General features: G+C 44.0%; 1 protein-coding gene across 2 annotated transcripts in view; it reads right to left on the bottom strand.

Annotated features, from left to right (window-relative positions):
* The window catches only part of HIP1R (huntingtin interacting protein 1 related), a 101,515-nt gene extending 80,271 nt beyond the window's left edge, over positions 1-21,244 (bottom strand). For both annotated transcript variants that reach the window (XM_061603374.1, XM_061603375.1), the window contains exon 1: positions 20,902-21,244. In XM_061603374.1, coding sequence (XP_061459358.1) covers positions 20,902-20,994 — 93 coding nt within the window. In that variant the 5' untranslated portion in view covers positions 20,995-21,244. The remainder of the gene's footprint in view (positions 1-20,901) is intronic.
* Positions 21,245-22,436: the final 1,192 nt, after the last annotated feature.

Raw genomic sequence — 22,436 nt, 5'->3', positions numbered from 1 at the left:
GCCTGGCATTGAAAGGATAACAAAGCATTGTCATGCTCCCAGGCCTTTTAATGTATTAACATGTTGTCTATGTTTCGTTTGTAATTTACTGTATCCTGTTTTTGTAAACTGCTCTGCTGAAGGCCTGCATAGACATTATTTATTTATTTATTTATTTATTTGTTTGTTTGTTTATTTATTTATTTATTTATTATTTGATTTATATCCCACCCTTCCTCCCGGCAGGAGCCCAGGGCGGCAACCAAAAGCACTAAAAACTTTAAAACATCATAAAAACAAACTTTAAAACACATTAAAACAAAACACCTTTAAAAACTTTTCTTAAAAAAAGCTTTAAAAACATTGTCTAAGATTAAAAACATTTTTAAAAAAAGGTTTAAGAACATATTAAAAAGCAATTCCAACACAGACGCAGACTGGGATAGTTCTCAACTTAAAAGGCTTCTTGAAAGAGGAAGGTCTTCAATAGGCACTGAAAAGATAACAGAGATGGCACCTGTCTAATATTTAAGGGGAGGGAATTCCACAGGGTTGGTGCCGCCACACTAAAGGTCAGTTTCCTATGTTGTGCAGAATGGACCACCTGATAAGATAGTATCTGCAGGAGGCCCTCACCTGCAGAGCGCAGTGATCGACTGGGTATATAAGGGATAAGATGGTCTTTCAGATATCCTGGTCCCAAGCTGTATAGGGCTTTGTACACCAAAACTGCAACCTTGAACTAGAAATCCTTTAAATAAGATACCCCTTTAATAAGGGACAGTCCTTTCAACCACCTCATGACATCATCATGTCACCTCATGACTTTGCTGTCTGTGTCAACCAGGGCTAAGGTGCTAAAGATGTTAAGGGGCCATTCAGTGGTCCTTTTTATTATGCATTCATGATGATGTGTGCTCATGATGGCATGGGGAGATTATGCACAATCCTGCTTTCAATACTGTTTCCGCCTGCAAAAGTTTCAGGGCCAACATGCTGCTTCATTTCCAAACAGTACACATTTTGTAACTTCCTGCTGAAATCCTGAAATGTTTTACACCACAAACGTTCCAGTTCATATTTTGTCCCTTTTTTGTTGTGCTATAGCGCAAGAGTGCTCCCCTCCAGTAAATTATTTTGCGGTACAACTAATAAAGTGGAATTATGGGTGGACAGTCCTGTATAAATCCACCACTGATGCACTACTGTGGCATCAATGACATGTTGCAGAAAACACTCGCATAAAAACTCCAGTGTGGAAAGGCCCTAAGAGAGTTTTTAGAAGTGAATGAAAGAAAAGGAAAGTGGGCAAAGCAGTGGCTTCCTCTTCCTCCAGAGGCAGCAGCTCAGGGGTTTTGCAGTTCTACAATGCAAAGGGGGATAAGCTCATGCCTCAAGAAGTACTCATCTCATTCAAAGCATCCTCCTACTGGGAGGAAGGGTAGGATATAAATTTAATAAATAAATAAATATATATATATATATACATACACACACACACACATATATATATATACATATATATTATATATCATTCATCATTGGTGATCACTCGAGGCTGAGTAAGATTGTCTTCCAAGATAAGGTCTTTAACAGTGGGTCCGTAAGTGACTGTGGAGGCCAATTCTGGATCCACACAGACATAGGTTTCCAGATGGATTTGCTTGGAAGACGCCTGTGCGTGAATTTGTGTCGTGTGGGGAGATCGGTGCACAACGATCAACACGCAATCTTGACAGAAAAAGGCTTTGATCCAATGGCATGGGATATCAAGACGATTGGAAGTCCTTTATCTGCTGCAGCCTTCATCTTCCTTCACAGCCGCTGTAACGTACACATTGTTATCCTCCGCCTGTTCTGCCATTGAGGACTTTCTTGGATCGTTCTTTGTCTGGTTCCTTGACCTTACTGCCATGGGTGAACCTGCTGGGAGTACATGACTCCCGACGGCATCGCTCACAAGGGTTCATTGGAACACACAAGCCCACTCACCACCACAAGGTGATGATCCAGTGAGAGGTATATATAGCCCCCACTGGAGCTTGATTTGGAATTGCTCTCATTTCTGACTCTATCCACCACCAGCAGCAGCATGTGGCCACCAACAGATACCCCAAGACAGTGACCTCAAGAGAAAAGTAGCCCACTCCTGCTTTATAGCATGGTATGAACCTGAGGAGGCCACACTTTTGTATTATTTCCATCACAGTATTGAAGGATACGTGCCAGCAGTGCAACTGTACCACAACTTAGACGGGCAAAGAGTACATAATCTGCTTATTGTTTTTGCTGTTTGGTATCTTTAATCAAGCAGGTTTCCCACAATAGGAAGTGAAAGGGTCAACTTCAGCTTGATTACAGGCATAGGAAGGGTCACATGCAAAGCGGAGGCAAGGTAATATTGTCCTCATTATCCCTGCAACCTAACACAATTAAGAGCTTCCAGCCTTTGAAATGCTACTGGAAATTAGGAGAAATGCAGCACTGGATAGTTTGTTCACACATCTCGTGAAACTACAAAAACTTTGAATCTCAGCAGCTGTAAAGGCCCACAGCCTGAAAGACAGACTAGGTATATAAGGGGTGAGATTATCACCATGGTCTGCAGGTGAGGGCCTTACCAGGTGGCCTGTTTCGCATAATATAAGGATCAGGCCTTTAATGTTGTGCACCTATACTTTGAAATTCCCTCCCTTTAAATATTAGACAGGTGTAGTCTCAGGGACCTACAGAAGACCTTCCTCTTCCAACAAGCCTTTTAAGGAGAGGCCTTATCCTAGTCTTCATGTGTTTTGGAATTCTTTTAAAGGGGTTTGCATTGTTTTATCGCTTGCTATTTGCTGCCCTTTGGAGGAAGGGTGGGATATAAATTTAATAATACATGAAAAATAAACTATTTTAAATACTTTCCCCCAATTACTAGGTCTTCAGTGAAGGAGAAAGGGAAAGAATAAGGTGTATGTAAGAAGTGCCCTGCTAGATCAGATCAAAAGCTCATTTACTCCCACCCACCCTTTTCCTACAGTTACCAATCAGATGCTGTGAGGAAGATCACAAGCAGAGCACCAATGCAATGGCCCTTCCCTGCTGTTGCTCTCTAACAACTGGCATTCCCTGGCACACAGCCTCTGAACACCAACAGTCCAGGCAACTCTTCCCCAAGCAGACAAACCACTAGTTATGGCACCACAGCACACCCCGAATCTCACACAGAAAGCCCCCCGCTGAAGGCATACCATGCAACACATACTGCAATCTTAAACACACACAATTGGAATCATGTTTCCTGAACCACCCCCCCAAGGCGGGGGGCATTACATCCAAATTCATTCAAAATCCAAACAAAGAAAGCCGGTGTGGTACAGTGGTTGTGCTAGGACCTGGGAGACCAGGGATTAAATCCCCAAATCATCCATGAAGCTCACTGGGTGACCTTGGGGCAGCCACTTTCTCTCAGCTTAACCTACTTCACAGGGTCATTGTAAGAATAAAATGGGGAAGGGGAGAGCCACGTATGGCTCCTTGCAGGAAAGTGAGGATATAAACGTAATAGATAAACAAAAGTCTAGTGGATCAGCACATTAGCCTCCACATTTGGACAACAATTTGTCCCTCATTAAGCTTTGCATTATTATCATGGTTACTAAAATTAAGAGACACGAATCCCTCCTTCAATGCAATCAAGCTGTTTGGCCAGTTCTTTAGCAACAAGTTTCCCAGATCCAAACATCTTGTGCCAGCCTCATTCCCCTTGCCAACCAGCAACTAGGCTCCGAGGTGCCAATCCGTCCGTCCCCCGCCCCCACGGTCTCCTAAGCCAACCAGGGAAAAGGAAATGACTCAGAGACAGCTCAGAACCAGAGTAAATGTACAGTCATGAAGCAAGGCTGTAATTGCTTTGTTTTTAAAACCAAACTGGTATTTCTGGTTCGGAGGTGGCAAATGCATTTAGGCTTCCCGATTGCAAAAAAAAAAAAAAAAGGATACTTCCTTCAAAGTTGATCTTATTTCCCCTTTGGCCACTGACTTAAAGTTGAGACCGAAAGCGAAAGAACAAAAATCACAGGGAATCAGGAAAGGGTTGGTGTATGAGATTGTTCTGGATTGTTTTTTAAATCCCCCCCCCCAACAAGTATCATTCAAACCTTTCCAGGAAAGTGACAGAGAAGTGCAGACAACTAGCACCAAAAGAAAGCCAAACCAGACCTCATCAAAGCTTTCAGTCAACCCTTACAAACAAGTGAAGTTGCATGCTACAAGGGCTATTCATTTAAAGCAACGTGGTTTCCAGGGCTGTGGAGTTGGAGTCGTGGAGTCGGAAGCAATTTTGGGTGGAGTTGGAAGAAATGTACCGACTCCAACTTCAAAATAAATTTTGATTGACAAATTTTTTAAAATATAAATTCACAACGTCAAAGAAGCTTCCCACGAAGTCATCTGTAGTTGAGCATTTCACCATAACTCAAGATGGAAAACATTTTGTGTGTCAGGGTATGACACTGGACCCAGATGAAGACAAATGCTGCCAAGATCAGCGCATATTCAGGCAGCGATAAAAATGCTCCTATGAGAGCTTCCAATTTAAAAAGACATTTACAGCCCTTTCCAGGGCTGTGTTAGAAGCAATTTTGGGTGGAGTCGGACAGTAGAAAAATAGAGGAGTCAGAGTTGAAGGTTTAGCGTACCGACTCCACAGCCCTGATGGTTTCCCCCCCCCCTCAAAGAATCCTGGAAACTATAGATGACCCCCTCACAGAATTACAATTCCCAGCGACCTTAAACTACGGCTACCAGGATTCATGTGTGTGTGTGTGTTTTAATGTATGGGGTACATAGCCTGGGTTTAGTCACTGGTTCATCTAGTTCAATATCATCTACTTTGCATGCCAGTGGCTCTCCAAAAAGAGACCTTTTCTCAGAACTGGAGATACCAGGGATTGAACCTGGGACCTTTTGCAGGCAAAGCACCTGCTCTACAGTTCAGCTACAGCCCTGGAAGCAGGAGTGGGGAACCACAGAATCATTCAATTGTAGAGTTGGAAGGGGCCTATAAGGCCATCGAGTCCAACCCCCTGCTCAATGCAGGAATCCAACTTAAAGCACCCCAACAGATGGCTGTCCAGCTGCCTGTTGAGTGCCTCCAGTGTTGGAGAGCCCACCACCTCCCTAGATCATTGGTTCCACTGACGTACCACTCTAACAGTTAGGAAGATTTTCCTGATGTTCAACTGAAATCTGGTTTTCTGCAGCTTGAGCCCACTATTCTGTGTCCTGCACTCTGGGATGATCGAGAAGAGATCCAGGCCCTCACCTGTGTGGCAACCTTCCAACCTGGTGCCCTCCAGAATTTATTGGAACAATTAAACTTGAGGAGACCTGCAATTATGTAAAGCCTCATTGGGTGTGCAAACCAAACCATTCCCCATGAGCAACACTTACCTCACAGGCACCATTTCCAAATAATAGAACACTGTTTCCAGAAGGAGCTTGCTTCAATCAAAAGTGCAGAGATTGACTCACATGCTAAGTGACATTCTTCAGCAGGTTGTATTAGTTATGACAACTGGAAGCTGCCTCATATTGAGTCAGACCACTGATCTGTATGGCCTAGTGTTGTCTGCCATCACCGGCAGCAAGTCTCCAAGGTTTCAGGCACAGAGCAGCCACCCATTCTAGGCTGAGTTTATTTTTATTTGTCTGCAGCTTTGCAACATCAGCACTTAACCAGGTAAAGTAAGAAGAGCCAGAATCAGATTTCATCTCATTTCATTTTTTTTACAAAAATTAAAGGTTGTAGTCCTCATGGTCAGAGGGGGTGGGGAGACAACATAGAAATGCGTAAGGGAACAAACAGATTTGTTTTTAACTGAGACTTTCAAATAATGCTACTGCTTTGGCAAAAATAACTCCAGCCAGTTTTTGGTTTGGTTGGAGAGCTGTGGCACCAAAGCAGACCAAACATTTTCCCAAAAATGGGTGCACCAGAGCAGCTATAGGAAGCCTCGAAAGACTGCCAATAGTCAAGAAGAGATGCTTCTTCCAGAAAGTACAGCTATTAATCCCACCCCAGCTTGGCCGCCATTTCCTGTCCTTGCTGCAGCCCACTTGTCAAAGGGTTCCCGAGTTTGATTTGCGCTTCCCATTTCAATTACAAGCAATCATCTGGGGTAAAAACTAATGCCAGGCAACACAACTCAGACACAAAGCATAAAATTCTTCAGTAAAGCAACTTCAGGAACTCAAATAGGAAATATTTATAGATCAGTTTTTTAGGCAGAAACAGATTTTAGGCAAAAAAAAGTATGCCATTGTTTAAGTTTATATTATTTAATTTTTGAGTTATTATGCAAAAACATTAAATGTAACAAATCACCATTCAAGCCATGGTGACCTTAGGGCAGCCATTTTTTCTCTCTTTTAGCCTAACCCACCTCACAGGGTTGGTGTGAGAATAAAATGGGGGTGGAGCTTGTAGAAATGGTGGGATATAAATATAATAAATTGAAAATGAGATGTGTCATGCACCAGAACAATGGATTAAAATAGCTTTTCCCAACCTTTGGATACCCAGATGTTGTTGGACTAGTTTCCATAATTCCTGACCAGTGGCAATGCTGGCTGGGGATGGGAGTTGTAGTCCAGCAACAGTTAGGGACCCAAAGGTGGGAAAGGCTGGATTAAAGTGTTTTTGTCCAGACGACCATTGCAAATACTTGCAGGGATGTTTTCAAGAACTTTAACTAGTGCTAATTAACTTGACTTTATGCCGTATGCAAACTTATCTATTTCGGAAAGATCCGTCATTTCCTTTTTGTTTTGGAATTGTTAAACCCATTCCCCTTAAATGTGTCCAAGCCCCTTTCAAAGCCATCTATAACATGTGCTCCATTTCCTCTGAAGCCACCAAATTCTCTTTCCATTGGGGAAGTGGAAGATGGGGGCAAAACCTTAGTTCAGTGGTGGATCCTTTGCTAGTGCCTGCACCTTGGCAAGTGCCCAACTGTGTTAGCCACTGATGAAAGGACCACAAATAAAGGGAGATGGGCCAGCACCTCAACACTACCAGCCACAGTGGCCTACCAATTCACTCATAGCTTTCTCCACACCTCTTTTGCTTTGGGGAGGCTGCATCACTCATGGGGATAAATTCAGCCCTGGGATTTCCAGGTGCTCTCCATTGCATGCTCTGTTGAAGTCATTTGCTTGATCTATATTCTGCTCCATCCCAAAGTTGGGTGTTAGAACAAATTAGACCAGAACTATCACTAGAAGCTAAAATGATGAAATTGAGGTTATCATACTTTGGACACATAATGAGAAGACCTGATTCATTAGAAAATACAATAATGCTGGGAAAAACAGAAGGGAGTAGAAAAAGAGGAAGGCCAAAGAAAAGATGGATTGACTCCATAAAGGAAGCCACAGATCTGAACTTCCAAGATCTGAACAGGGTGGTTCACGACAGATGCTATTGGAGGTCGCCGATTCATACGGTCGCCATAAGTCGTAATCGACCTGAAGGCACATAACAACCATCCCAAAGGTTCCAAGTCCAATATACAATAATATTTGTGTATTTTAAGGGGCAGTGCCGTAACTCAGTGGCAGAGTGCATGCTTTGCATGAAAAAGGTCCCAGGTTCAATCTCTGGTATCTGTAGGTAGGGTTGAGAAAGATTCCCTATCCATAACCCCAGAGAGCCACTGTCACTCAGTACAGTCAATACTGAGCTAAATGAACCAATGGCCTGACTCAGTATAAGGTAGCTTCCAAGGTCTGTCTGTGTTTAAAATTTAACAATCAAAAATTACAACCATTTTTGTTTGTGCACGCACATGCATAAGAGAGTTTTGGGAATCTATCGGCAACCTCATCTTTATCTTGCCAGTGAAATTAGATCGCAAGCATTCCACTTTCTGTTCCAGCTGGTCATTAACTATTTAACTTTACAAAGTGGTGCCTGAGTGTGCAAGTTTTCCTCTTCCCTCCTCATCCCCTCTTCCTTTCGTGTGCTGTCTTTTAGATTGTAAGCCTGTGGATAGGGACCGCCTTGTTTTTATTCATTGCTCTGCTCTGGGAGTCTTTTTGGCTTAAGAGCAGGATAGAAACACTCCAAATTTAAAAAATAAAAAGCAAACATAGACCTTCTTGCAAACCCCTTTAAGTGGAAAATACCAAAATCCATCAGGAAGTCACCATTCATTTTAATAGGGGCTCATGCAGTTTTAATGACGCAGTTTTAAATTTGGAGCTGTTTTTGTAATCACGTATAATTATATTTCTGACACTATTTGTTTTGTATACTTGCTGGTCTATGACAGTAACAAATAAATTAATTAATTCATTCAATATATTATACAGCCACAAGAGTGGCTGTATACTATAGTCATAGTCAGTAGGGATTTTTCGCATTCTACCATGTTAAATGAAAATACCCCCCCACACCCCTTTCTGGTGCTTTCTGTAGTTCCAATTCAAAACAAAAACTTACAAGGCTTATACTGTTGGATTCAGAATCGCTTGCTCTACAACTCTGGAAGTTTTCTTGGTAATACACAACCCCCCCCCCCCACGGAGAATCCACAGGTTAAAGTGAAAAACGGGAGGGAAAAAAACTAGAAGCTGTTTGGACTTTTTTTTCTTGAAATTGACATAATCTGTTGTCCTTGATTACAACTCAGAGATGACTCTAAGGTATCCCTAATGAATTGCCTGAGCTTGCCTCAAACACAGTACTTCATCTGAAGTAGGTTTATATTAAAAAAACCGGCATGGTTTATTTTTAATTATTTTTTTAAAAAAATGCATTGTAGTGGGTGATAACGTACCACATGCGTAGAAGAGTTCTTTCGGTTTCACTCTTCCTCTCCCTCCCCCTCCCCTTCCAGTTACGTGGAGGAAGCAGGGGAAGCCTGTGATTGGTGGGCAACAGACATGTGACTCACACCGGCCTTCTCCTGAGCTTGCTCTGTGTGAGGAAGCAAGAGAGAGAAAATGGCCGATGGAGGGAGAAAGCAGCAGCAGAATGGAGGTGAGTGGGAAAGTTTAGAATATTTTTTTCCAGTCTGATGTGCTTCAGAGTGAACAAATAAGAAGACCTAGAGCCCAGCTAAGTCTTGCTAGCTGGATCCTCCAGAAGGTCACGTTAACCTGCTTTTCTTGATTCTGCCTTGTGTAATTATAAGCATTGAATGGTGCTGTGCTTCTATAGCTAGAATGAATTTCCAGTGTAACATAAGATTGGTTTGGAGAAATGTACTGGTTTCCAAAGTAAACTCTCATGAAACCTACAGGCTTCTTTTTAAAACATCAAAGCTTCGGCTATGGGGCAGTATATAAATAAATCAAGTAAGGAAAATTGTGGATTCCCATGTTAACAGGTTTAAGTAATTGGGGTACACCTATAAATCATACAAGCGACAGAGGATACTGTGTTTTAGCTTGCATATTGTTTTGGAAAGTGCAAATTAGGTACATTTCCTTTTAAATGTGAACTGAATCAAATTTCTCCCCCATTCCTAGCTGAACTGTGGTCTTTACATGATTTGTCTTTCTTGTGAATATACACACCTTTAGCCCTTCCCATGTTAGAAGCAGATACTTATTTAGGTGTGTTTAGGTTAACACATGAAGGGTTAAACCAGGGATGGGGTCAGGAACACACATGCAAGCACAGATGCAACCCAATATATCTGGGTGCAGCAGCTACATTTTAGATTTTTGCGCAATTATTGTGAAAGATTTTAAAGCTAGATTGATTGCACATGATTTTGAAGGGAAGGAGGATAAAGTCTACTCAGAAGTAAATCACACTGAGTTCAGTGGGACTTACTCCCAGGTAAGTGGAGCGGAGCATGTGTGTGCTAGCGATGAGCTTCAGGGAACGAAGGTGGAAAATTGTCTACTCAGAAGTAAATCCCATTGAGTTCAGTGGGGCTTACTCCCAGGTAAGTGGAGCAGAGCTTCTGAATAGACTTTTTAAAAATTGCAGAGTCCTTCAAAGCTCCCCCCCCCCAATTTTTTGACTCTTTCCTTCCCTCAAGCTAGATTCAGCGAGTGGGGAAGGTAGGCAGTGGGAGAGAGTGCAGGTGGGGGCAGGGTGATTGAGCCAATGGAAAGGGCAGGCTGTGGGAGACAGCGGGGGTGGGAACACACACACACACACATCACCAGAAGTAAGTTCCACTGAGTTTATTGCAGCTTACTCTTGAAGTGAAAGTGAACATAGAATTACAGCCTTTAACTTCTAAATTCAGTTCTTTCCTTTAAATACTAGGTGATTTATCAATAAATATTATAAAAATTATGTCTGTTAAATGTTCAGTGTGTCATCATGTGACTCTTACTGTTGCTTGTTAAACACCTGCTCTTCAGGATAGTGCCACAAATAGATTCCAAAAAGTCTGCTTTAAACTTGCTCCAAACCCCCTGTGGCATGTAATGAATGTAATGAATGTTCCAGTTTGTCTGCATCCTTCTTGAAGTGCGGAGACCAGAACTGGATGCAGTATTCAAGATGAGGTGTAACCGGTGCTGAACAGAGGGGAACTAATACTTCATGCGATTTGGAAACTATGCTTCTGTTAATGCAGCCTAAAATTGCATTTGCATTTTTTGCAGCCACATCATACTATTGGCTCATATTCCACTTGTGATCAATGACAATTCCAAGATCCTTCTTGCAAGTATCCCCCATCTTATAACTGTGCATTTGATTTCTTTTTCCCAAGTGTAGAACTTTGCATTTATCCTGGTTGAATTTCATTCTGTTGTTTTCAGCCCAATGCTCTAGCCTATCAAGGTCCCTTTGTTTGTCTTCCACGGTTTCCGTTTGGAAAGGAAAGGGGGTTCCCCTCTGCCCAGTGCCCATCCACCAAATATCCTCCCCCCCTCCTCTTCCCCTCCCTGCCCCTCCCCTGGGTCAGTGTTGAACTATGAACTAGGAGACCGGGGTTCGAATCCCCACACAGCCATGAAGCTGACTGGGTGACCTTGGGCCAGTCACTGCCTCTCAGCATCAGAGGAAGGCAATGGTAAAACCACCTCTGAATACCATTTACCATGAAAACTCTATTCAAAGGGTCACCATAAGTCTGGTCGACTTGAAGGCAGTCCATTTCCATTTTCAAATATGATTGCATAGAAATAAATCCCACTGAACTCAAGAAGTATGCAAATGATCAAACCCAACCTCCCTTCTCCTCCCTCCTATCCTCTCCCTCTTGCCCCTTTGCCCCTCCCTCCCCATTCCCATCCCCTTTCTATCCCCTCCTTCCCCTTCCTCCTCCCCGTGGTCAGTTTTACCTATCTTAAGCATGACTGCATGGAAGTAAATACCATTGAACTCTATAAGCATGCAAATGATCAAACTTGCCCTCCTCTCCCCCTTCCTTTGCTCCCCTCCAATATACTCCTTCCCCCCCTTTTTCCCCATGGTCAGTTTTTCTTATCCTAACCATGATTGCATAGGAGTAAATCCCATTGAACTCAATAAGCATGCAAATAATCAGACCTGCTTTTCTTCTCCTTCCCCTCTCCTCTCCCTTCCTCCTCCCATCCCCTCCTCCTTCTTTCTCCTCCCCTGCCCACTCCAGCCTTCCCCCCCTCCCCACCTGGTCAGTTTTACCTATCCTAAGCATGACTGCACGGGAGTAAATCGCACTGAATTCAATAAACATGCAAATGATCCACCCCTCCCCCTCCTTCCTGCTCCCATCCCCCTCCTCCACTCTGTGTTTCGTCCCCTCCCTCCTCCTTCCCTCCCCATCCTCTGTGGTCCGTTTCACCTATTCTAAGCATGATTCAGGGGAGCAAATCCCATTGAACTCAATAAACATGCAAATGATCAATCCATTCTCAGCAAACTTGCATAGGACAGGATCCCATTTCTTACCTCCCGGATTAAAAAGCAGGGTAATTCACTAATAGGCAAAAAACCTTGCGGTTTAAGAATGTACCTATAGCCCACAGCTATTTCTATCAAACTTTAAACAGAAGGGAAATTGGGCAGCTATAGTGAATGCACCAGGGGAGCAGGAGACCTGAACTCCTCTCTGAGATATTGGACTGCCCTACAAAGTGGTCAAAATGCAAACACCATTTGGGTTGGTCTTTCACAGTCCAATCCACTTCCTGTGTAGCTTGGAAGAATTTGATAACATGTGCCTCTGAGCATATGGTGAGTGGTGGCAAAACCTGCAATCAGCCCAAATAACAGAAACAAGACGTGTGCTGTGCTGATCTTGTTTTAGCAGGGAGGAAGCAACATTATTAAGACAGTTGATATAGATCAGATGGTCACTTTGAATATGTCTGATTTCCTTTGCAATTTTAGTGACGTTTCCTATAGGAAATCATTTTCTTTTGTTTCTGTTTCTGTGAATGTGTGAAGTACAGCAACGTTTTGCAAAATTTACACTAAAAAAACTCCAAACATAATTGTGGAATAAGGGCACTGACTTCTGCAGAATAGTCTCCAGTGGACCTCAGGAGTGTCTCAATTTGCACAAGATAAAACAGTGGGAGGTGAAATATATTCTAGCCAAATGCTAGGTGTGCTCTATGTTTTTGATTGACCATGCCCACCTTGCCTTAAATGAAATGGTTTAAACATAGCAGGCTGAAAACATCATCCTCTTTTTTCCAACAGCTAGAGTCATTGCTGAAGCAGCAACATATTGGAATCAGTCTGATTTTACATCAAACTGCAGGTCCAAATTCCACTGTTAATGCACCCAAAATAGAAATAGGACATAACCTCCAATTTGAAACACAAAAGGCTGTCTTCACCATCATATGACACTGACCAATAAAAAGGCTTTGAAATTAATAAAAATAAATTTGACAAAGATTTCTGGGATGAACAGTGAGGGAAATAAAATTTTCTAGTTCACATTCTCTGTAGAAACATTAATAACACAGAAAAGAAGCAAAGTCAGAAGAACACCAACAAACATACAAAAATGTAGTTCTCCATCTTTGGAGATGGCAGGTGTTGCCACCACTCACCAAATGCTCAGAGGCACATGTTACCAAATTCTTCCAAGCTACACAGCAAGTGGATTGGACTGTGAAAGACCAACCCAAATGGTGTTTGCATTTTGACCAATTTGTAGGGCAGTCCAATATCTCAGAGAGGAGTTCAGGTCTCCTGCTCCCCTGGTGCATTCACTATAGCTGCCCAATTTCCCTGCTTTTTAAAGTTTGGTAGAAATAGCTGTGGGCTATAGGTATGTTCTTAAACCACAAGGTTTTTTGCCTATTAGTGAATTTTAATATGTCCCTGAGACAAAAATAGTTGAGACTTACTCATCCCCAGTCAGGGTTACAAACTGCAATAGCAACCAGGCCATCAGGAGGGCACAGTTTTGCCCACATTGCACTTCGGGTGTGTAGCAAAGAAAATGCCATCTCAGCGTTTGCTGCTGCTGTTGTTTCTTTAACCTTCAGAGGGCTTCCTCATGCCTGGAGAGATTCCATATCGTTTCTCCCTCCTCCAGATCTTAACCCACTGCGATAAAACTTTCTATTCACTTCTTTGCTAACGCTGGAGATATGTTTGTAATAGGCGATAAGGTGGGATGAGAAGAAAGGTCTTCTACCATATTACAACAATATTCCCCTCTGTTCAAACCTAGTGGGGGACAGGCGGGTCAGGGTAATCATTCCCAAGGGGATAAGGACTCTAGAGCAGGGATGGAGGGGGGAATTCAATTCAGTCTGCATTTAAAGCTGAATCAATCAAATTTGCACTTTATTAAACAATGCAAGAACCAAAAGACAGCCATCCTTCAAAATTCACACTTACCCAAATTTTGCTATACAGTTCTCCAAACAAACAACATTTACAAAGATGCATATATCAGGGGAAAATGTGCATAAAAATGTATATAAAATGTGTATGAAAATTGCAAACAAAAATGCATTGTATTAGGAGAAATTACTTGCAAAAATGTGTACATTAGTCAACTGTGCATACAAAAATGTGTTTATTAGGAGATTCACACTAAATCTGAAAAGAATTTTTTTTAAAAAGTAACCCACAAATTGCAGCAGAAACTGGAGAACTCAATTTAAGATTGGAAAAATGAGAAACTGAGAGCACTGACACTGACAGATCTTTCCAGCCCTACTCTATACTTCCAAGAAGGGAGAAGCAAATCTGTCACCTTTGGTCTCTCTCCGTTTATTTTCCCAATCCAGTTCAGTTCTCCACATTCGTTTGTGAACTTTATTTTTAAAAGTCATCAGCATGTTAGTGCAAATTTCTCCTAACATACACATCTTCGCATGCAATTCTGCCTAGTGTACCATTTTCGCAAAGTGGTGTTCCCTAACAGTATTCATTTGTGCATGTTACTTTCACTAATAAATGCATGCATATGCAAACTTTATCCTAACCTGAGCATTTTGGTACTTGGCTGGAGAATCGCATTGCAAAATTCAGAGAAGCGCAAATTTCAAAGGACGACTCTGTTTCAGTCCGTCTGTTGTTTCAGAAGCTGCAAATTAGGTAGGCTTGCGTTTTAAATGTGAGCTAAACTGAATTTCTCTCCCATCCCTGCTTCTAAGTAAACAAGTTTTAGGACTGAGCCAAAAGAGAAAACAGTTACCGATCTTCAGCACTTCTTTTCTTCTTCACTCATTCAAACCTGGCAAATTCCTTGGACAACAACATGATCTGCCAGAAAACCCTCAAGCAGGATACTTTCCTAGAGGATAAGCCCCACACAAAGTTATTCTGAAATGCTAATTAGAATAGATAAATTAACCCAGATTTTATAAGCAGGCACGGATTCCTATTCAGAAGCAATTAAGCATGCAGAACTTGGTCCTAATGACTTTTCTGCATCCCCTTCTCCTTGCCCAGCCTTTCCTGCCCCAAAGTGCCCTATATGTACCCCCACCTGACAATCCATGAATACTCCGCTTCTCCATCTTCCATGCCCCTCCGCTCCCTGAGCTCCTAGTCAGCAACTAGGGGGAGGTGGAGAAGATGCTCTGCATGCACAAAGTCCTGGATTCATTCCTTGGTAGCTTCAGTTAAAACAAATTTGCTTATACTGTAACAGGACTGAGAAAGGTCCATCTGTGGCTGAGATCTTGCAGAATTTCTGGCCATGAGGATAACGTCAATGTTGAGCAGGGGGTTGGACTCGATGGGCTTGTAGCCCCTTCCACCTCTACTATTCTATGAAAGTTGGGCCAGGACTCTGCCTTGCTGTGAGGCAGCTGCAGGATGTGTTCGTTCATTTGTGGAAGGTCACTCTGACCATGGAACTGGAGTGAAAGACCAAGGGCTCAACTTCCACCCACTCAAGTGACGGTTTCCAGAGTGGTTTATCAATCCATCCTTCTTCCCAGGGCACTCTGGGAATTGTAGTTCTGAGGGGGGAAGAGGGATCTCCTAACAACTCTCAGCACCCTCAACAAAATACAGATTTCTTTGAGGGAAGCCATGACTAAACAAAGTGAGATGGTTTAAAGTGGTATGATGCATAATGCAGACTGGGCCTTTTAAGTGTGAACATGGACCTCCTCAACTAAGGGAAGGAGCTGTCACCACCCAAATGCTTCAGAACCGTGAGTGGAGAGTGGCCCTTCCTGGATTATGTCCCCTTTAACAGGGGAAGGGAGGGTAGACATAACGAACAAAGGTTTTAATGACGCCTCAGCTTTAACCATAGTTTATTAAGGCCACATTCACACCATACATTTAAAGAACTATTATTCTACTTTAAACAGTCATGGCTTCCCCCAAAGAATCCTGGGAACTTAGTTTGTGAAGGGCGCTGAGAGTTGTTCAGTCACCATATTCCCTCACAGAGCCACAGTTCCCAGAGTTTCCTGGGAAGAGGGACTGACTGTTAAACCAGCTCTTTGAAGGGGATCGGAGTCTCCTGCCGACTCTCAGCATCCTTAATGAACTACACTTCCCAGGATTCTTTGGGGGAAGCCATGCCTGTTTAAAGAAGAATAGTAGTAGAATAAATGTCTGGTGTGAATGTGGCTTCACTACGGTTAAAATTAACCATGGCTTCACACCATAGGAGAACCAGGGTGTTCTCTCCCAGCCTAACCAACCTCAGAGGGTTGTTGCAAGGATAAAAGGGGTAAAGGGAGAACTAGATATGCTGCCAGGCACAAAAAGTGGGATATAAAAGTAATAAATAAATAACTGGGCCTTTTTTGCCAAGAGATAGTATATGCATGAAATATAAAATTTGCTCATTTGTTAAAACAAGGGCAGCCCCCCCTTTTTAAAAAGATATTGATCTTTTTACAAACTCTGTGCCACCCCACTGTTCAAAACTGTGGTTCAATAAGTATGTCACTTAACTGAGCCCCAATGACAAAACCTACAACAAACTTTTGACCTCTCCAGTTTTGGAGTGTGCCAAACCGGATTCGAGAGCAGACCAACTAGGAAGCAAGAGAGATCTGTTTCTGGAACCCTAACAGTTATGAGAGAAATAGAGAACAAACGCAGACGGAACACAAACCACCCACAAAAAAGTGTTCCCAGATTCATTTTTAACCAGGAAAGATGGAATTTTTAAGGAAGGCCTCCCCCAACTTCCTGATGTTTATCCATAAACACTCTGCCTGTTTCTCCTGGAGCGTGCACACACACACACACACATACACACACACACACATAGACACACATGCGGAGGGAGGGAGGGAGGAGAGAGAGAGTCAACACGGCTCTGCCAAAACCATTTTGAAACCTGCTGTAAAGGTGTGTGGCTTCTAGGCTGTCAGAGCAGCCTGTCCTTCCTCAAACCTTCAAAGACGCAGAGCATCTGGAGACAATAAACACAGTGTATTTCACACCGACAAAAGCACCATTTCCTCCCTGCAAAGGAACAATAGTCAGTCTTGAAAGCAAGTCCCCGATTCAGATTTAGTTCTCCAGATGTTGTTGGACTCGAGTTCCCATCAGCCCCAGCCAGCAGGGCCAATGGTCAGAGATGATGGGAGTTGCAGTCTAACCACATCTGGAGGGCACCCCTGTTTTGAAGCTTATGGTGGAGCTCTGGTATCAGTTCCAAACCTGAATCAGGGACTTAAGAAGTTCCCAAGGCAAAATAAAAGAGTTTCAATTCTGTCCTCAAAACTCTATTTTGAAAAGAGGTGGGGCAGAGTTTAAGAGCCTCACAGTCATTCTCCTCTGTTGGGGGGCAGAGTTATGTGTGCCACACAACTTGTTTTGTGTCCCCAAAATTGCCCCCAGGTGCTCTGTTCCATTACCAGTAAGATTCAACTGCCGATCTGGTCAGTTTCTTTACATGGGATTGCGGGGGGGGGGGGGGGAAGGGGTCACCATCTTGTCTTTGGCCTCATGCAGCAAAATGTCTTGAGCCAGTCCTGAGGACGCATGCCACCTGCCTCAGAGGGTCCCTCCTTCATTGTAAGTGTTCAGGGACAGGCTGGTTTTGGTGATGGAAAGGGACTCTGCATATGCTCAGGATTTATTTTTCTTGACCAACAGAAAAGACCTCAGAAGAGTAAGCGTGTTCATATGTTACTGCAAACACTCATACACATACAGTGTCCTGTGGCGTGTGAAAGTGGAACAGAAGCTTTTGTGAACTACAGGCCACTTCAGCGGACTCATGCACAGGCTACGCAAACTTCTGCCCCAATAAGTACATTCCTCTTCAAGATGCTACAGGTATTAATAAAAGATCTGTTTAAAAACAAACAAACCATTTATACCACTTAGGACCAGATTTTTATCTCTAGAAAGGTCCCATCTACACAATACATCTAAAGCAGTATCATACCACTTTAAACAGTTGTGGCTTCGCCCAAAGAATCCTGGGAACTGTAGTTTGTTAAGGGTGCGGAGAGTTGTTAGGAGACCCCGCCCTTTTCCCCTCACAGAGCTAAAATTCTCAGAGTAGTTTAACAGTCAATCCCTCTTCAGAGGGAACTCTGGCAATTGTAGCTCTTTTTGTTTTGATCCCAAAGGGTAAATGTAAATGTACTGCCTTCAAGTCAATTCCAACTTATGGCGACCCTTTGAATAGGGTTTTCATGAGGCTGAGAGGCAGTGACTGGCTCAGGGTCACCCAGTGAGCTTCATGGCTGTGGGGGGATTCGAACCCTGGTCTCCCAGGTTGTAGTTCAACACCTTAACCACTGTAATGTAGTGGTTATGGTGCTGGACTACAATCTGGGAGACCAGGGTTCGAATCCCCCCACAGCCATGAAGCTCACTGGGTGACCTTGGGCCAATCACTGCCTCTCAGAGGAAGGCAATGGTAAACCGCCTCTGAATACCGCATACCATGAAAACCCTATTCATAGGGTCGCCATAAGTCAGAATCGACTTGAAGGCAGGCCATTTCCATTTAAGGGGAATAGAGATCTCCTTGACACAATTAACAAACTACAGTTGCCAGGATTGTTGGGGAGGGGGGCAGCCATGACTGTTTCAATCCTAGGTCTTTAAATGTATAATGCTGATGGGGCCAGAGAAGTAGAGACTCACATACACAGAATAACTAATACAGCCCTACGAACCAGCAAAGAAAATACAAATTCTCTGTTACCCATTATGTATTATATACTTAGAAAGAATTACTCCAGTAGTATTTACGTAAGAACATACACACACACTCACAGATACACACAAAATTCTGTTATAGGGTACCAGAGAGGCCATGCACATTCCTGATACATGTATGCACAGAGCATAAAACAACCATATAGGGTGAAACAGCCAAAGAAAGAAGCCATAGGAAGCTCACACAAACAAGGACTCAAGCCCCAGATGTGATTTTATTGCCAAGGCTCTGCCCAGGAACATCAGAAATAAAGAGACACCAGCACTACTGAGCATCTGCAGAGGGCTTTCTCCTCCCCAACACTGAAGTAAACACAAGTCACACCCAGCCAGTATCAGGGGAAAGGAATTCCAGATCATGGGGTGTGGCTTGCAAGCACCTCAGGACTTCCCTTTGAGAAGTTATGCATCAGCCCTAAACACAACACGTGAGGAATGTCAAACAGAAATATACATTCTGAACCTATTGACAATTTCCCCAGAAACACCAAAACACAGGTCAAGCCAGAGGCCAAATACCGAGCATGTCAAAATCATTATTCAAGCTCATGTTTGGAGTGCCAATCTCCCCTCCCTTCATCCCCTCAAAAAAAAGCCGTTCTTGAAGATTATAAACCTAGCCTCTCCCCTCAAACCATCAGGGTTAAATATACAGTATTTAACAATACGCACATTCAGATAACACAACTCAAACACAGAACTTACTGACGGGGACACACCAGTCCCGAACAGCAGACGTGACACACAAACACAGTTATTTATTTTAACATTTTACATACTGCTCTTCAACACAACATCCAGGGTGGCTTTCATAAATAACACACCATAATTTTTTTAAAATAACGTAAAAAGAAATGATCAAAATCACTGGATTAATATGGGGTGGGGGTGGTTTAAGCATTAAAAGTGGCAGCTAAAATTAGTTCTCATCAGCAAGGCAACCACACAGTTGTGGCCAGCAAGTGGCATGCTCCCTGCGCCTTTGGGATGTGAGACCCTGTGCTAAACTGGTGCAGCAGAAGCACACACCCCTCAATGCTTTTCTGCCATATGTTTCACAAACCAGTCCTTGAGGGGTTAGAGAGACAGGGGTGGGGATGACAATCACAAACCTCAATTTGGGGGTTATCTTGCCTAGGGGCATCTTGCCCCCTCTCCCAAAACCCATGCTCACATGTCTCATACATTCACCGATACATTATTTGGGTGCACAGATACCTTCCTTTAGCCATACTGCTCCACATACTGCTCCAGTAAATACCTCAATTTTTCTTTTGCCTCCACAGAAGGAAGATATTTTCCTTGCCACCCCCCAGATGTGGGAGAGTCATTCCTCTTTCTCCTCTCCCTTCTTGCAACCATGAGGACTACAACCTTAATACTATTATTATGAAAAACCTCACAATTTTTATTTATTATTATGAATAGTCCCTCAATTACACAGGAGGGGAGAGTGCTCTTGCACTCGAGTCCTGCTTGCGGGCTTCCCATTGGGGCATCTGGCTGGCCATCATGTGAACAGGATGCTGGACTAGATGGGCCACTGGCTTGATCCCGCAGAGTTACTTTTTATGTTCTTAATTTGTCTTTTGCCTCCTCGGAAGGAAAAAATAGCTTTCTTACCATCCTCCCAACATCTGAGAGAGTCACTCCTCTTTCCCCTCCTCCATTGTAACCATAAGGACTACAACCTTGATAATAATTTCAAATGAAATCTGGGGTTCTGGCCTGTCTTAGGACAGCCTCCCTCAAATATTCCTTTCTCCTTACCTATTTCTGATCAAGGTGATCCTCTCCCCCCCCTTTATGACTCTGCCAAAGACACCTCTTTCCCTCTCTGTTGCCCCCCCAGGTCCTAGGCATGCTTCATCTCCTTGTCTTGTGGAGGAGGGGATGTCTTATCCAGGTAGCCCCTTTCCAGGCACACAGGCTCCATCGTGCTCTGATGTCCTCGGCCTCCCCCCCAATGCTAATTTGTAGCCATGCTCCAGGTGGCTTGGGAAGGAGTGGGGGGTCGTTTTACAAGAGTTCCCTCTCCCCTAGCTAAGGAGGAAGCGTGCATAAAGTCCGGGGTGTGTGTCAAAAGAGAAAGGATTCCTTTTACAGGACGAGGGGGTTACTGACCATCCACGGGATCAAGCGGTGGAGGGGGAGGGATACAAAAGCATGCATGCAAAGGGGGTCTATTTTATCCCTCCCCTAAAAATAATATGCATACGCTCTCACTCATAAAGAAGGTTATGCTTCAACACACACCCCTTTCCAATGCAATTTCCAGGGCTGCCATGCTGTTACTCCCATCATGCATAAACACGCCCCCCCCCAAAAAACCCCAAGAAATGCCTTGCCTGATTCTTGTCAAACTGCTCCCTCTCTGCCTCCAGGCTATGGCCCACCCGGCGACTCAGCACGCGCGCAGGCACGTTCTTGATGGTGTTCATGTTGCAAGGCGAAGGATTCCACCAGCAGCAAGTCCGATCCGGTTTGGCCCAGGCTGGCAGGTCCCTGGCTACTGCGATTCCCGCTTTGCTTGCTCGCTCGCTCGCTTCTCCAAGAGCAGCGGCGGCTGCAGCAGCAACTCCCCGTCGACCCGGGAGACTCAGCCGTTTATTCCCGGGGACCGGAATGCAAAGGCGCTCGAGGCAGCGCCGGCCGCGCACCAGGGCGCCCCTAGAGGGCGTGCCGCGCAACTGCCGCTCCGCCTCTTTCTCCGCCTTCCGTAGCAATCACACCTCCTGGCTCCCTGACCTGGCTTGGCCATTCGCAAGGCGACGGGCAGCCGCGCCCATCTGCCAGGCAGCCAATCCACGCCCCCTCCAGGCTCATTCGTGGCTGAAAGGGTCGGGATGATCCGCCTTCCAAAATGATCTCCGCCACACCCCTGTGGCGCTTGCCGCGGCTCTGCAGACGTTTCTTGCAGCCTTTCTCTGGAGACCCCGCTGGGCATTGAACTTGGGACCTTCTGCATGCAAAGCGGGTGCACTGCCGCTGAGCCATGGGCCTTGCAGTGGCTAAACGCCAGACTGTTTGGTTCAATATTATCTACCGATTCTGGTCCGCTTGCATTGGCGGCCTGTATGTTTCTGAGCTAGATTCAAAGTGTTGGTTTTAACCTATAAAGCCTTACACAGCTTGGGACCACAATGCCTGACAGAACGCCTCTCCTGCCATGAACCCACCCGTACACTACGCTCAACATCCAAGACCCTCTTCCAGGTGCCTACTCCGAGGAAAGCCGGGAGTCTGGCAACAAGGGAGAGGGCCTTCTCAGTGGTGGCCCCCAAATTATGGAATGATCTCCCTGACGAGATGTGCCTGGCGCCAACACTGTTATCTTTTTGGTGCCGGGTCAAGACTTCCCTCTTCTCCCAGACATTTTAGCATGTGTTTTTAAATTTTTTTTTAAGTGTTTTTAAATTTGTATATTTGTTTGTAATGTTTTTAATTGTTGTAAACTGCCCAGAGAGCTTTGGCTATGGGGCGGAATACAAATGTAATAAATAATAATAATAATACCGCAGGAATTCCCAAACCGTGGTCTATAGTGGTCTGTAGGCTTCATTCAGCTGGTCCAGGGCCAGTCTGTGGATTTGTGGTTGAAGGTGGGAGATGGCACAACCATCACCCTGAATATTCATATTGATTGGTCAATGTCTTTTATTGCCTCTTTCATGTCTTATATAATATTTGAATGCATTGCCATCTGAATTCTATGGAATTGCAATGGCTGCAACAGGCAGGAACGTCCTTAAGTGGCCTACCAAGACTCTCTGCAATTTCCCAGTGGCCGGTGGGGGGAAATGCTTCAGAACTACTGGTCTGCAGTGACCAGCAGCAGCTCTCCAGGGTTTTAGGCAAGGGTCTTTCCCAACTCGAGCCTGAA

Source organism: Rhineura floridana, chromosome 19, assembly GCF_030035675.1.
Source record: "Rhineura floridana isolate rRhiFlo1 chromosome 19, rRhiFlo1.hap2, whole genome shotgun sequence".
Lineage (NCBI taxonomy): Eukaryota > Metazoa > Chordata > Lepidosauria > Squamata > Rhineuridae > Rhineura > Rhineura floridana.
Note: the sequence above shows the minus strand (reverse complement) of the source record. Positions and strands in the feature narration are given on the sequence as shown.